The following is a 16,804-nucleotide window of genomic DNA, read 5'->3' on the forward strand; positions in this document are numbered from 1 at the left end:
AAACCTGGTGCGATCTCCACTGACATCATACGCGAACACAGAGAAAACCCAAGACACACTTATCAGAGGAATTTATTAGAGTACGTGCCCTGTACAGGAATCACCGTAAGACACGGCACAGCGCGCGCTCCTCCTGCATGGCGACCGTATCGGCTCCGGCTGGACACGCGATTGGAAAATCTGAACAGCTTAGATAAATGGAAATGAAGGGGTTAACCGCCTGCATCAGTGCGAGGAGACCTTTACTTTAGTAAAACCTTTGATGGCGGCGATCAGTGGATTAGTGCCTGACTGATCACTAGCGCTAAGGTACACCGCGCGGGACAAAACTTTAGCGAGATTTTACGCCGGATTTCACCCCGCAGCAAAAATGGTCAGACTTGTACTGCAGGTCAATTTATGCTGCATATTTTAGGTTTTTTGCCGCGTGTGGTTGACTTTTCCTAAAATCTCATCCACATTGCTGGTATTAGAAAACGCTACGGTTTCGGCACGCACACATGCACAGCGTTTACGCACCTGCCAGATCAGGGCCTGTTCACACATTTTTGGCCGCTGTGTTTCATGCATTTTCGGCACCAAAAAACTCCTCCCATTCATTTGAATGGGAGGCAGACATTTTTTTTTTTTTCCGCGATGAAAAAAGCATGGAAAAAAAAAGACGCAGTACGCTTTGTCTTGGAGTGAGAACTGCGCTGGAGTCTCCCATTAAAATGAATAGGAAGCTGAATTAAAAAAAAAAGCGTTAAAAAAAAAACGCACAGATCCCGCAACAATTTTTTTCAGCATGTTTCCAAAATTCGTTGTGTGAACGTACCCGACAGGTGAATTCTGGCAGCGGCAGCAAATAGAGAAAAGCTTTAAGGCTTGTATTTTATCCTAATGACGAGATTACGAAGTTGGTGAAAATATTTTGATAAAAAAAATTATTTGCATTCTGTGAATGGTAAAAAAAAATAAAAAATAAAAGTGTTGCTAACATGGAAACCGTCACCAAGCAGGCTGGCTGCTGCCATGTCTAGTTATTACAGGTACATAATGGGTCATAGGTCTGCTTATATTAGCGGCTGTTTTCAGCATTTCCCATGATATCCTCTTTTTGCAATAGAAGAGTAAAAAAAAATAAGAATAAGGCCTCATGCACACGACCGTAACGTTTTTTGCAGAATGGGCGGCCCATTGTAGAAATGCCTATTCTTGTCCGCAAAGAAATGGACAATAATAGGACATGTTCTATTTTTTTTTTTGCGGGACCACGGAACGGAGCAACGGATGCGTACAGCACACGGCGTGCTGTCCGCATCTTTTGCGGCCCCATTGAAGTGAATGGGTCCGCATCCGAGCCGCAAAAACGGCGGACCCAAACAGCAGCAGTGTGCATGAGACCTAAAATGGAGAAATTTCCAGGAGGAATTCATTTCGTCTCTGCCTCCTTTTTACTCCTCGGGCGATTTGAATACCAGATTTGGGAAGGGGAGGAACCAAACAAGGCTTAGTCCCACCCCCTCTGCAGAGCCACGCCCACTTATCACACTATCTCTGCTCAGAGTTTTTCTTCCAGATTTCTACGAGGCTGGTTCACTTTGGCACATGCAGAAGCATATATTTTTTTTTTATTTTTTTTTGCAGACAGTAAAATTTATCTATTATACTTTTCTAGGTGTAAAGTCCCTTTAATGTCATATGTCCTCATGAAGGTATTTATAGGTTAACCCCTTCACGAGCGGACAGTTTTGGACCTTATTCGAGTCATTTCATTTACAAATCTTATTTTGAAACTCATTAGGGAATTATTAGCTAAAGGGGAGAGGTAATAAATGATTTTAGTAGGAGAACCCCTTAATAAGGAAGAACCGTCTTCAGGGTGGAGAGAGACTACATTCAAAGTGATTTTTTTTTATATGTATAAAGTGCAAGTTTTTGGGCGAGTTTGTGTGAGTTTTATGTCTTAGTCGTTGCTTTTTTTCCTTTTTTCCTAACGTATATGTAAAATATAATATATACATACGAGTCTTCAAAGATATCATTAAATACTTAAAACCATTTAAAGGGATCAGACTCGCCACCATTGCAATGCAGAGGTCAAATCGGCAGTCACGTGACCAGTCACCTGCTTGTAGGGTCCAATACCGGTCTGGTCTATACACAGCGCTATTATAGGGGGTTGTGCAGGATTAGAGGGAAAAAACTAAAAACATGGCCGTTTTCTTCCAAAATCAGTGCCATACCTGGTTTAGGGGTTGTGTCTGGTACTGAAGCTTAGCTCCACTGAAGTAAATGGGGCAGAGCTGCAATACTATAAACAACCTGTCAAATGTTGGGGCACTGTTTTTGGAAGAAAGCAGAAAGTTTTTTTAGTTTTTTTCTTCTATTTTGGACAACCCCTTTAAGATTAACTTAAAGGGACATTCAAACTAAAAATCACACAGAGTAAAATAAAACCACAGGGTAAACCTCTGTCTACCTGTCAGTCAGGACTGGCTTCTAAAAGCTCCGGGCACATACGGTCGTAGAGAAATCTGGCAGAGAAAGACGGGCCCGTTACTGAACTGGATTCTCCAAGTTTCAGACAGTGTTGGAAATGGGTGGAGCTTATTTAAAGGGACAGGGCATATTTTGTTTGATGTCAGTGGCAGGCAGAGCAGCAGAGGGAGATTTCAACCATCTTCCAGCCTAAGGCCTCATGCACACGAACGTATTTCCATTTTTGCAGACCGTATATGGAACCATTCATTTCAATGGGTCTGCAAAAAACAGAAGTTAGTCCGTGTGCATTCCGTTTCCGTTTTGCAAAAAAAAAAAAATAGAACATGTCCTATTATTGTCCTGCATTACGGACAAGGATAGGACTGTTCTATTAGGGGTCAGCTGTTCCGTTCCGCAAAATACAGAATGCACACGGATGTCATCCATATTTTCTGCGGATCCGTTTTTTGCAGACCACAAAATACATACGGTTGTGCGCATGAGGCCTAAGGCTATTTTACAAAACCTATTGACCCTGTGAAGTCTATGCTCTGGAGAAGGAAGGAGGGGAGGTAAAATATATGCATCCAGGAAGGAGGAGGAATTAGGACGAAATCATGGCAAATGTCTGAGGCCTATAGTCCCACGTATCGTACCTGGCAGGCTTGAGTAAATGCTACATTTCTAATGATTTCAAGGGTCTTACAGGATCGCCACGTGACTGGGTGACGTGGCGTGTCCACATGATCATGTGACCTCGCAGACCCTGCGCTCTGAATGCCATATGCTCCTACATGACAGATGCACACAGGAGCGCGGGGTGATCATCAGATCTTCCTCTCTGCTGGATTTCGTTTAAAGTTTCTTTCCGTGAAAAAAATAAAGAAAAGAAAAGAAAAATGTCAATCCTGCCAAGCCCCTTTAATTAAAGTGCAGTACTAACTGGTGGCCTGATCCCTGGATAAAGGTATAATTCAACAAGATATCACTTTGAAGCGATGCAATTTAAGGCAACGGATTAAAAAAAAATTAAGATAAAAAAATAATAAAAAAAGGTCCATGATGTCTTCTTGATGACGGTCATGATGGAGGAGCCCAGCTCAGGATGCAATAATCTGCCCCCTCCCCTTACGGCATCCCAGGGGAGATCCCTAAACCCTTCTCTATCGGCCCGTGAAGTAAAACTTATCATTATAACCATTTAGAAAAAAAAAAAACTGATTACAGGAGGAGGGGGGGGGGGGGATTAGGGCTGCGTCTTCCCTTCTTCATTAGTAGGTGACACTGAATGGCACGGATTCTATCCTTGGCAGGGGCAAATTCTGGTTGGAGCTCCAGCGTGGACTCGTACCACCTCATCGCCTTCTCGTACTCCTCCTGGTGAGAGAAGAAAAACGTGGGGGGTTAGAGATCACGTATGCGACACATACGGTTCTGGTAAGTAGTGCGTCCATTTTTATTTCGCTTCAGTGATCTAGGGCTGCCCAACCCCTGGACCAAAAAGATCCCACTTTCCAATGTGGTGCGTTTTCCTACAGAGGGTCACCCCTATAACCCGGCCACCTGGGTCGTTTCCGGCTATGATCCCCATAGAGGTCAATAATTCCGGCCCAATGGCTGACCTAACCCATGGACACCCTATATATTCACACTACATAGGGATCCGGTGAGACTCACCATTGCTACATATACATTCGCCAGCGTGAAATGATTCACCACAAAGTGAGGCGCTATTTCCACCGCCATGGTGGCCACAATGATGGCGTCGTTCCATAACTTGGCATTGTGGAAGATGTTGGCTAAGCTGATAAGTGGTACGTCCTGCAGAGACAGAAAGAATATAATTTTTCCCATGATACAGTGATGGCATGTAATTAAACAAAAAAGTACAAAAAATATAATACATGACAATGTACAATAAAAAGTTCAACTTTACTATAGGGGCATTTATCTGCTTCTTAGTAAATCAGGTGCATCTCACTCCAGAGCAGAGGGATCAAGACGGGCACGTGGGAACACCAGCCTCGATAAGTGTCCCTCATTGCCTAAATTTCTCACCATTTTCAAGATTTCCGCTTGTCGTCAAAACGACCCTGCGCAGACCTGATCAGTCTCACTGCTGAATTTGCTATAATTGTATCCAGACAAAAGGATACGTTATTTTATTCTTAATTCAAAGAGGCAGTCGTGGACTACGGAGACAGCCGCGCGCGCCGCACTCTTCCCACTTTTTATATTTTTGTACTGTTCTAGGTCTATAAAACATTTCAACAAAATGCACAGGCGTCCGTTAGGGAATATGTTACCCACGTCATGTACTAACAGGGGCTTTGATAGGTCCCAGGCTGCAGGTTATACGTAATGCTGGGGCGGGAGCGAGGTGATGAAGGGAACCCATGCTCTGTCAGCATCGCATCCTGCATTAAACATGGCGCAGGAAGGGTTAAACACCCCCAATCAGCGTTTGGCCTGATCCTGAACGTTGGGGCTGGTAGGTGGCTGTCAATCCAGAGGGCGAGCGTGTGGATACAACCCACGTCATGTACGCTGTGAGACCCTGCACATCTGGGACTTATCTCCCCCTAATCACAGGGCTCGAGGCAGCAAGAAGCCATCTTGTGATCAGCTCTTTACCAGGCGGACCAGCGCATAGGAAGGGGCATCCACAGTGAACCTAGAAAAGCTGGTAGCGATGCAAAGATATGGTGATATTGGGTAACGCACAGACCCAATAAGAGGTTCTCTGGAATCACTGTTGGTCCAACTCCCGGGACCTCTGTCGATCAGCTGCCGTGAGCGCTTAGGTCCTCTTCCTAGGCCACGTCCAGGAGGCCTAGGCACAGCCAAGTCTGATTCAAGTGAACGGAGCTGAGCTGCAATACCAAGCACAGCCACTAGCAAATGGACGGCGCTGTGCTTGGAAAGCGGCGAGGAGGCTGCGACCTCCTCAAAGAAATGATCGGCAGGGGGGTCAGGCTAGGATGGACAGAGTGTAATGGCTGCGTTTCTAAGCTAGGACCGACCTTCATGTGATGTGGTGCGTAGTGAAGGGCCTGACGTAAGCAGTCTATGGCTTTCTTCCCTTGGCCCTTGACTCTCCAGTATAAAGCAGCCATGCTGGATAAGACCCACGACGTCTGATTCTAGAACAGCAGAAAAACACAGGAAAAGTGGTAAATGTTCATATAATGTATTATATCATCATTATAATTGGGCACACAGACTACAGCCGCCATAGTGTTCTGCAATACGCCATATACTGAACGCCACAATGGAGGAACTGCATTAAGACATTTGCTTCGTTGTGTCTACTGTACAGAATATTCCCCTTGAGGTCTGTCTCAGAAGCTTACAATCTAATTTCCCAACCACAAATGGGACAGGGAACCGACTTATCTGTAGTATGAGAACAGAGAACATAGAAATACTTACAGTTCAGATAGAAACCCTCAGGAAGGCGACTAAAGCACTGAAGGACTATTCTAAGGATAGGTCATCAATACTCAATCTCTGGGGGCGACACCTCAGGGACTCTGACAGGACTGAGCAGCGGTGGCAGGTACAGACAGCCGGACCCCCATTAATTCTAAGCCTTCAGTACTATAGTCCCTTCTCCAACAGCTGATCGCCCGGGGTCCCGGGTGTCGGACCCTCAACCATCAGATACTGATGACCTATCCTGAGGTCAGTTATAAAATGCTGGAAAACCTTCGGCCTCACCTTCTCCAGCACCTTCATTATTCTGGTGCCCACCAGCTCCAGAGACTGTGGGGGGTACTTGTCCTTGCCGAGGTTCTGTAAAACCTAAAGGATGAAGCAAAGTATTACCCAAGTCTTCTCCGAGGCGGACCCTCATGAGGCACATGGCGACTTACAGCACTTACCTCCTTCAGCTGGCTCTCTCCCGTGTAGTGTATGGCAGCTCTGTTTGCTACCCCATACAGGTGATCCAGCGTGTGCATGCTGGGCGGCAGGTTGGCATTGCAGAGCGGCTCTACGCCAGGTTCCTGCAGCTGGGTGGCAAAATCCACATGTTCTGTGATACTACAAGGGAGAAATACGGCAGTAAGAAGGGGGAACATCCAGGACGAGAGAGAGAGCTCAAATATTTTATGCAATAAAAATATCAAATTCCTTTTATCTGGCATCTGATAATTCAGAACTATAAATCAATGACTATTTTGACCCATTCACTGGCCAGTAGGACACATCTGCCATATCTCAGATTCATTTCTGGTCTATTGTAGGGGTTACTGGTTGTCCAGCTGGTGTAGGGAATTTTATGGGCATTGCACCCTGGGAAAACATATGCAAATTAGTTGTCTTCCAGAAGGCAGAAGGCCGTTTCTAGGCGCCTATAGGTGGCACTAGAGAGGCACTATGCAGCAAGGAAGCCTTGCACTTACTCTATATTTTTGGCCGACACTGCCAACCAGGTACTGGCCACAGTAGACAGTTCAATACGACGCAGTTTTAGGCACTCGTCAGGACTTGGCCACCCAAGACTACGGTAATCGGGTCTCCTGCCTGAAAATTAAAGAGTTAAATGATAACAGAAGAGAAATCCAAGATGGGGCATCCCAATCATTATCAAGACTGACACATTGTTGCAAAGTCGTAAAAAGAGTTGTGCAGCAGCTGCCGAAGCATTCAGCTCACAGAGCATTGTCTAGACCGGATGCAATTGTATTCACTGCTCAGAGCAGGACAAGGTAAGTACAGGCTGTGTTCTTATTCACTGACAGCAAGGAGAGATCTTAAAAATAATGAAGAACTGAAACACAAAGACCCACATTTTCAATATATTTATGCCACCTTTTAAATGCATTTTATTATAAATTCTCCAGCAGCTGAGATGTGAATTATGAGGTTTTGCAGCAGCTGAGGCATGCAGTTACGAGGTTTTGCAGCAGCCGAGGCAGTGCAGTTACGAGGTTCTGCAGCAGCCGAGGCATATTATTTGGTTCTGCAGCCGCCGAGGCGTGCATTATGAGGTTCTGCAGTAGCAGAGTTTGTCACGGTGTGTTTCACTGTAACAGTTTTGGCCGTGCAGGCTGGCTGCATGTCCTCTTGCTTACTGGCTGCAGGTTGACTCCTGTGTGTGCTGGTTGCTTGGGGCTGCGTGCTGACTGTGGTGTCTTGTGTGAACTGTTGCCTGTAAATGTGTGTACTCCCCTTGTCTGCCTCTCAGTGCAGTTCTTGCCACTGTTGCCGTGTAGGCTGGCTGCATGCCCTCTCGCGTACTGGCTGCAGGCTGACTCCTGTGTATGCTGGTTGCTTGGGACTGCGTGCTGGCTGTGGTGGTGTGTGAACTGTGGCCTGTGTTTGTGGCTTCCGTGTCTGCATCTCTGTGGCTGTGCAGGCTGGCTCCATGCGCCTTGTGTACTGGCTGTGGGTGTTCCCATGTATGCTGGTTCTGCGATGCGTGCTGGCTGCGGCTTTGTGTGTGAACAGGGTCTGAGTATGGATGCTTTTCTGTTTTTGACACGGGTTGTTTGTGCCCTGGCGTACTGGCTGCAGTGGTCTCCGTGTATGCTGGTTGCCAGGGGCAACGTCCTGTACTGCAGCCTGTGCGTTCTGGTACTCCTGTTCTGATGGGGATAAAGCTGTGGGGCTTGTGGTCAGTCTGTCTTGTGTCTGGCTGGGTGTAGCCCCATTCTGCTGACCCAGAGGGTTTTGCCATATGCCCTTGTTTGTGGTGTCGCCTAGTAATGTGTTGTTGTTGCTTTGTCTGGTCTTCTGTACCTGTCCTGTGATGATGTTGTTATCCTGGTCCATGCCTTACCTGTTCTGTGCCTTGACACACTCTGCTCCATGTCTAGCCTGGCAGTGCTCTAACTGCGTCTGATCCTGTCCTATGTCCAGCCTGGCAGTGCTCTACTGCTTCTGATAGCCTGGCAGTGCTCTACTGCTTCTGATCCTGTCCTATGTCCAGCCTGGCAGTGCTCTACTGCTTCTGATAGCCTGGCAGTGCTCTACTGCTTCTGATCCTGTCCTGTGTCCAGCCTGGCAGTGCTCTACTGCTTCTGATAGCCTGGCAGTGCTCTACTGCTTCTGATCCTGTCCTATGTCCAGCCTGGCAGTGCTCTACTGCTTCTGATCCTGTCCTATGTCCAGCCTGGCAGTGCTCAACTGCTTCTGATCCTGTCCTATGTCCAGCCTGGCAGTGCTCTACTGCTTCTGATCCTGTCCTATGTCCAGCCTGGCAGTGCTCTACTGCTTCTGATCCTGTCCTATGTCCAGCCTGGCAGTGCTCTACTACTTTTGATCCTGTCCTATGTCCAGCCTGGCAGTGCTCTACTGCTTCTGATCCTGTCCTATGTCCAGCCTGGCAGTGCTCTACTGCTTCTGATCCTGTCCTATGTCCAGCCTGGCAGTGCTCTACTGCTTCTGATCCTGTCCTATGTCCAGCCTGGCAGTGCTCTACTACTTCTGATCCTGTCCTATGTCCAGCCTGGCAGTGCTCAACTGCTTCTGATCCTGTCCTATGTCCAGCCTGGCAGTGCTCTACTGCTTCTGATCCTGTCCTATGTCCAGCCTGGCAGTGCTCTACTGCTTCTGATCCTGTCCTATGTCCAGCCTGGCAGTGCTCTACTGCTTCTGATCCTGTCCTATGTCCAGCCTGGCAGTGCTCTACTGCTTCTGATCCTGTCCTATGTCCATCCTGGCAGTGCTCTACTGCTTCTGATCCTGTCCTATGTCCAGCCTGGCAGTGCTCTACTGCTTCTGATCCTGTCCTATGTCCAGCCTGGCAGTGCTCAACTGCTTCTGATCCTGTCCTATGTCCAGCCTGGCAGTGCTCTACTGCTTCTGATCCTGTCCTATGTCCAGCCTGGCAGTGCTCTACTACTTCTGATCCTGTCCTATGTCCAGCCTGGCAGTGCTCAACTGCTTCTGATCCTGTCCTATGTCCAGCCTGGCAGTGCTCTACTACTTCTGATCCTGTCCTATGTCCAGCCTGGCAGTGCTCAACTGCTTCTGATCCTGTCCTATGTCTAGCCTGGCAGTGCTCAACTGCTTCTGATCCTGTCCTATGTCCAGCCTGGCAGTGCTCTACTACTTCTGATCCTGTCCTATGTCCAGCCTGGCAGTGCTCTATTGCTTCTGATCCAGTCTGTTCCTTGCCTGTCCTGCGCTGCCTACTGCTTCTGTTCCTGTGTTTGTCCTGCCTTCGTGAGAGGGCTCCTGGGTTCTCCGGAGGGAGGATCTCTAGTCTGTGTGCAGATCTGCCTGAGAACGCCATGCTTCCATTCCGCTCGAGGGTCAAGGCATTTGCTTCTGTGCTGGTTCCAGTTTGTCTTGTTGCCTGATCCATGTCCTGAGTTTGTTTGGGTTCCAGTTCTGTTGTCTGTTTCTGGTGGTTCTCTGCGGGTAGGGGTCAAGTGTACCAGGACCTTCCTGGAGGTGCGACCAGTGAGCCCTTGGCCCAGTGCATCCCCACCACCAGGGGCTCTGAAGAACGGGGCTTACTGGCTCCCCGCCCTCTGGGTTTTGCCTCTGGTCTGCCCCTGCACTTGGTTCTTTGGTAGTGCTACCACTATTGCCTAACCTGCATATATTGTACTGTCATGTTCATTTATTACATTGTAATAAAGCACTCTATTGTTCCCTGGTCTGTTTCTGCTTGTTTCCAAGACGTCCTAGGGGTCTGCCTTTGTGCCTCCGAGGCGTGTATTATTTGGTTCTTCAGCAGCCGAGGCATGTATTATAAAGTTCTGCAGCAGCTGAGGCGTGTATTATGAAGTACTGCAGCAGCCGAAGCATGTATTATGAAGTTCTGCAGCAGCCGGGGTGTGCATTATGAGGTTCTGCAGCAGCAGAGGCGTGTATTATGAGGTTCTGCAGCAGCTGAGGCGTGAATTATGAGGTTTTGCAGCAGCAGAAGTATGTATTATGAGGTTCTACAGCAGCTGAGGTGTGCATTATGATGTTCTGCAGCAGCTGAGGGATGTATTCTGAGGCTCTCATCTGAAGAACCTTTTTTGTAGGCATAACTGTGGTTGCTACAGGTGAAGGAACTTCCAACAAAATCTGTAACAAACCTCTACAGGCCAAGACAAGCAACTCAACCCTAAATAACAATCAACTTGCGCCATAAGAATGAGATGAAACATTCCCAATGATGTGTATTGTGAGAGTCAATAATATAGTATTCAGAGAAAGCCTGGACTATAGACCGATCCATACCTACCCTGATATACTGCGAGAGAGAGACTAAATAACATTATACAGCGATTATAGCCCCCATTATAGGAACCTGACAGAATCACATGTATACACCACTATACATACAAGTGATATCAGCTGCTGAATGGAAACCATACAGAAGATTACATAAAATCTTCAGCAAACCCCCCTGCTTGGGTCTCCTGGGGCCCCGCTGCCCAGAGGAGCATGTTTACCTTGAGAATCGGGGGAAGGTATTTTTGGCCCGCTGATTTCAAGTGCAGCTTGTAAGTCCTCATTATCCACATCGATGACGTCTTCTCCAAGTGCCTCAGGGAGGTCTGCAGCATTAGGGCCGTCCGCCTTTGGCTTCTTTACACGTTTTACCTGGAAAGTAATCTGCAAAGAATGATAAAAAAAACAAGTCAAAACTGCACCGAGAAGCTTTACTGCCGCCCCTGCCCCACAGGACATGGTTATGCACCTAGCGTGCGTGGAACGCACCCATTCAGCCTCCTCGTCGTCATCACAGTCTCCAAAGCAGGACCCCGATTGACCATCTTGAGCCCCTTTCTTCAGGACTCTAATACCCTGGAGGTCCATACGGCGACCTTTCAGCTCCAGGGCACCCTCGAAAGCTTCCAGGGGCCACGAGTTTTCAAACTCGTCTACGAGAGCCAACATCTCTTCGGACATCGGCGCATCGGGCGTCGGCTCCTCTGTGTTGTTGGTTTCAGAAATGACGACATCTGGATGAAGAGGAGAGACGAATAAATACACAAAAAAAGTTTATATCTCTCTGCCCGGCCGCATTCCACTAAGCGCCACCCGTTGTAGTTTCAATGCCAAATGCAGTTTGTGTGACTTTTGTACGCATCCGGCTTTTCATTATACAGATGGCAGGGCCCCAGGGTGGAGGTGGACGGACATCATGCTCCACCCTTGCAGACCCTGCACTTAGCATAACGTAGTAACTCATCCCCGCTGGTTCTTTCCTTTACGCTGGGTTCACACCTAAGCGTTTCGCAAACGCGCGTTTTTATGCGTGTTTTTGTAATAGTAAACGCGCGTTTGACGCGCGTTTGGGTGATTGACAGCAGTGTTGTCCAAAGAGTCTATGGCCCAAACGCGCGTCAAACGCGCCAAAAAAAGCTCCTGTACTTGTTTGAGCGGCGGGCGTTTTACAGCGCGATCGTACGCGCTGTAAAACGCCCAGGTGTGAACCATTCCCATAGGGAATCATTGGTTCTTGCCTGTTGTGCGTTTTACAGCGCGTAGGAACGCGCTGTAAAACGCTCAGGTGTGAACCCAGCGTTAGGCAGAATACCAGTAAGTATAGTGCCCTCCCCAGGCAAACACCTCTCCCAGTAAGTATATCGCCCTCCCCAGGCAAACACCTCTCCCAGTAAGTATAGCGCCCTCCCCAGGCAAACACCTCTCCCAGTAAGTATAGCGCCCTCCCCAGGCAAACACCTCTCCCAGTAAGTATAGCGCCCTCCCCAGGCAAACACCTCTCCCAGTAAGTATAGCGCCCTCCCCAGGCAAACACCTCTCCCAGTAAGTACAGCGCCCTCCCCAGGCAAACACCTCTCCCAGTAAGTACAGCGCCCTCCCCAGGCAAACACCTCTCCCAGTAAGTATAGCGCCCTCCCCAGGCAAACACCTCTCCCAGTAAGTACAGCGCCCTCCCCAGGCAAACACCTCTCCCAGTAAGTATAGCGCCCTCCCCAGGCAAACACCTCTCCCAGTAAGTATAGCGCCCTCCCCAGGCAAACACCTCTCCCAGTAAGTATAGCGCCCTCCCCAGGCAAACACCTCTCCCAGTAAGTATAGCGCCCTCCCCAGGCAAACACCTCTCCCAGTAAGTATCGCGCCCTCCCCAGGCAAACACCTCTCCCAGTAAGTATCGCGCCCTCCCCAGGTAAACACCTCTCCCAGCAAGTATAGCGCCCTCCCCAGGTAAACACCTCTCCCAGTAAGTATAGCGCCCTCCCCAGGTAAACACCTCTCCCAGTAAGTATAGAGCCCTAACCAGGTAAACACCTCTCCCAGTAAGTATAGCGCCCTCCCCAGGTAAACACCTCTCCCAGTAAGTATAGAGCCCTAACCAGGTAAACACCTCTCCCAGTAAGTATAGAGCCCTAACCAGGTAAACACCTCTCCCAGTAAGTATAGCGCCCTCCCCAGGTAAACACCTCTCCCAGTAAGTATAGCGCCCTCCCCAGGTAAACACCTCTCCCAGTAAGTATAGCGCCCTCCCCAGGTAAACACCTCTCCCAGTAAGTATAGCGCCCTCCCCAGGTAAACACCTCTCCCAGTAAGTATAGCGCCCTCCCCAGGCAAACACCTCTCCCAGTAAGTATAGCCCCCTCCCCAGGCAAACACCTCTCCCAGTAAGTATAGAGCCCTAACCAGGTAAACACCTTTCCCATTAAGTATAGCGCCCTCCCCAGGTAAACACCTCTCCCAGTAAGTATAGAGCCCTAACCAGGTAAACACCTCTCCCAGTAAGTATAGCGCCCTCCCCAGGTAAACACCTCTCCCAGTAAGTATCGCGCCCTCCCCAGGTAAACACCTCTCCCAGTAAGTATCGCGCCCTCCCCAGGTAAACACCTCTCCCAGCAAGTATAGCGCCCTCCCCAGGTAAACACCTCTCCCAGTAAGTATAGAGCCCTAACCAGGTAAACACCTCTCCCAGTAAGTATAGAGCCCTAACCAGGTAAACACCTCTCCCAGTAAGTATCGCGCCCTCCCCAGGTAAACACCTCTCCCAGTAAGTATCGCGCCCTCCCCAGGTAAACACCTCTCCCAGTAAGTATCGCGCCCTCCCCAGGTAAACACCTCTCCCAGTAAGTATCGCGCCCTCCCCAGGCAAACACCTCTCCCAGTAAGTATAGAGCCCTAACCAGGTAAACACCTCTCCCAGTAAGTATAGCGCCCTCCCCAGGTAAACACCTCTCCCAGTAAGTATAGCGCCCTCCCCAGGCAAACACCTCTCCCAGTAAGTATAGCGCCCTCCCCAGGCAAACACCTCTCCCAGCAAGTATAGCGCCCTCCCCAGGTAAACACCTCTCCCAGCAAGTATAGCGCCCTCCCCAGGCAAACACCTCTCCCAGTAAGTATAGCGCCGTCCCCAGGCAAACACCTCTCCCAGTAAGTATAGTGCCCTCCCCAGGCAAACACCTCTCCCAGTAAGTATAGCGCCCTCCCCAGGTAAACACCTACTTTCTAGATGCAACGTGGAGCCGTCTCTCGAGTCGGTCGTCTGGTCCGGGGCAGATTTGTCAGCTTCTTGTGTATAACTATGGATATATTTCTGCACGGTCTGCGCTCTATCTTGGGGGTGGCAGTGTCCTGAAACAGACAACATATAAGATATTAAATGTATAAGAAGACACACGTGGGGGATGGGAAGGGGTCAAAGAGGCTGCAACCGGAAAATAATGAAGCACGGATGGAACCCCCTTCCCCTGCGCAGGGCCAAGAAATCTGCAGCTGCGCCATAATCAGGAGATTTTCCAGGGTTGTCTTGCTCCTGAAGGATAAAGCAGTGGTCACCTTGTCGGCGACTACAACTGTCAACAGTTCATACTCAGCACCCCTTTAAGATGTCCCGTGGGGCTTGCCATCCTTCACACATCTTGTACATTAGCAGAATTTTCCGCCAGCACAGGACGGACGTCTGAACGAGGAGAGGCGCAGGTTTACTTAATAACGAGCAGTAAAAGGAAGAAGAAAGTTCGTCAGCAGACGGCGAGGCGCTCACAGGTCTAATGGTGACGGAGCGCGTTACGTAGGCCACCAGTCACTCAGACGACTCCTCAATGCAATGAGAAGCGGCAGAAAGCCAAGAGCCAATTATGTGTCCTTACATGACGCCGTGCAGTGTGCTGCCATATACTGGCAGCCATGACACCGACAGTATCCCAAACACCCTGCATCGGACTCTGCTCTCCTAATAAAAATAAATCACATCCTGCAACAAAGTAACCAGTAAAAAGCAACAACGCAAAACTCTAGATCACCGGCAACAAAGATCATCAGGTGTTACAGCGACATCGCGGGACATACAGAAGATACAAAGTAATCACATCACCGCACCAGACGAGTGCAAAGGCTGGAGGAAACAACACCCCTCCCAAAATACTGATCACTAGAGGGAGCGCGGAGGCAGACACCAATTGCAGATTTCAGCTCTGAAGCCTGCCAAACTCTGAACACAGCTCTGGAGTTTAACACAGAATAGAACACAGGATAAGTAATGTGATGTATGTACACAGTGACTGCACCAGCAGAATAGTGAGTGCAGCTCTGCAGTATAATACAGGATGTAACTCAGGATCAGTACAGGATAAGTAATGTGATGTATGTACATAGTGACTGCACCAGCAGAATAGTGAGTGCAGCTCTGCAGTATAATACAGGATGTAACTCAGGATCAGTACAGGATAAGTAATGTGATGTATGTACACAGTGACTCCACCAGCAGAATAGTGAGTGCAGCTCTGCAGTATAATACAGGATGTAACTCAGGATCAGTACAGGATAAGGCTACTTTCACACTAGCGTTCGGGCGGATCCGTCTGCATTATATTAGCAAAAAAAAGCTAAGTGTGAAAATAGCCTGGGACGGATCCGTCCAGACTTTCAATGTAAAGTCAATGGGGGACGGATCCGCTTGAAGATTGAGCCACATTGTGGCATCTTCAAACGGATCCGTCCCCATTGACTTACATTGAAAGTCTGGACGGATCCGCACGGATCCGCACGCCTCCGAACGGCCAGGCGGACCCCCGAACGCTGCAAGCAGCGTTCAGCTGTCCGCCTGTCCGTGCGGAGGCGAGCGGAGCGGAGGCTGAACGCCGCCAGACTGATGCAGTCTGAGCGGATCCGCCTCCATTCAGACTGCATCAGGGCTGGACGGCTGCGTTCGGGTCCGCTCGTGAGCTCCTTCAAACGGAGCTCACGAACGGAAACCCGAACGCTAGTGTGAAAGTAGCCTAAGTAATATGTGTACACAGTGACTGCAGCAGCAGAATAGTGAGTGCAGCTCTGGAGTATAATACAGGATGTAACTCAGGATCAGTACAGGATAAGTAATGTGTGTACACAGTGACTGCAGCAGCAGAATAGGGAGTGCAGCTCTGGAGTATAATACAGGATGTAACTCAGGATCAGTACAGGATAAGTAATGTATGTACACAGTGACTGCACCAGCAGAATAGTGAGTGCAGCTCTGGAGTATAATGCATGATGTAACTCAGGGTAAGTAATGTATGTACACAGTGACTCCACCTGCAGAATAGGGAGTGCAGCTCTGGAGTATAATACAGGATGTAACTCAGGATCAGTACAGGATAAGTAATGTATGTACACAGTGACTGCACCAGCAGAATAGTGAGTGCAGCTCTGGAGTATAATGCATGATGTAACTCAGGGTAAGTAATGTATGTACACAGTGACTCCACCAGCAGAATAGTGAGTGCAGCTCTGGAGTATAATACAGGATGTAACTCAGGATCAGTACAGGATAAGTAATGTAATGTATGTACACAGTGACTGCACCAGCAGAATAGTGAGTGCAGCTCTGGAGTATAATACAGGATGTAACTCAGGATCAGTACAGGATAAGTAATGTAATGTATGTACACAGTGACTGCACCAGCAGAATAGTGAGTGCAGCTCTGGAGTATAATACAGGATGTAACTCAGGATCAGTACAGGATAAGTAATGTAATGTATGTGCACAGTGACTGCACCAGCAGAATAGTGAGTGCAGCTCTGGAGTATAATACAGGATGTAACTCAGGATCAGTCCAGGATAAGTAATGTATGTACACAGTGACTGCACCAGCAGAATAGTGAGTGCAGCTCTGGAGTATAATACAGGATGTAACTCAGGATCAGTCCAGGATAAGTAATGTATGTACACAGTGACTGCACCAGCAGAATAGTGAGTGCAGCTCTGGAGTATAATACAGGATATAACTCAGGATCAGTACAGGATAAGTAATGTAATGTATGTACACAGTGACTGCACTATTTGGTTGCCATAATAACGCCCACACACCTTAGATAACTGTCAGCAGAAAACTATTCCTCATGACCCCCGATATACATGCATGCTCTGCTCAGCTGTGTGCGCACGTGTTCTGAATGGGGATAGGTGACT

The 16,804-nt window shown here is 48.6% G+C and overlaps 1 protein-coding gene and 1 long non-coding RNA gene across 2 annotated transcripts in view; one reads left to right on the plus strand and one right to left on the minus strand.

Annotated features, from left to right (window-relative positions):
• Positions 1-1,267: 1,267 nt before the first annotated feature.
• On the plus strand, positions 1,268-3,512 carry LOC122920450. The gene is made up of 2 exons (XR_006386917.1): positions 1,268-2,742; positions 3,039-3,512. It is a non-coding gene; the product is annotated as an uncharacterized LOC122920450 (long non-coding RNA).
• The window catches only part of TTC17 (tetratricopeptide repeat domain 17), a 67,531-nt gene continuing 53,636 nt past the window's right edge, over positions 2,910-16,804 (minus strand). Inside the window, exons 17-25 of the mRNA XM_044269948.1 lie at positions 13,858-13,986; positions 11,137-11,381; positions 10,869-11,031; positions 6,873-6,993; positions 6,351-6,510; positions 6,187-6,270; positions 5,490-5,609; positions 4,144-4,287; positions 2,910-3,843 (exon numbers count right to left, since the gene is read on the minus strand). Of these exons, the coding sequence (XP_044125883.1) occupies positions 3,688-3,843; positions 4,144-4,287; positions 5,490-5,609; positions 6,187-6,270; positions 6,351-6,510; positions 6,873-6,993; positions 10,869-11,031; positions 11,137-11,381; positions 13,858-13,986 (1,322 nt within the window). The 3' untranslated portion in view covers positions 2,910-3,687. The remainder of the gene's footprint in view (positions 3,844-4,143; positions 4,288-5,489; positions 5,610-6,186; positions 6,271-6,350; positions 6,511-6,872; positions 6,994-10,868; positions 11,032-11,136; positions 11,382-13,857; positions 13,987-16,804) is intronic.

The sequence above is a fragment of the Bufo gargarizans genome, chromosome 10, assembly GCF_014858855.1.
Source record: "Bufo gargarizans isolate SCDJY-AF-19 chromosome 10, ASM1485885v1, whole genome shotgun sequence".
NCBI lineage: Eukaryota > Metazoa > Chordata > Amphibia > Anura > Bufonidae > Bufo > Bufo gargarizans.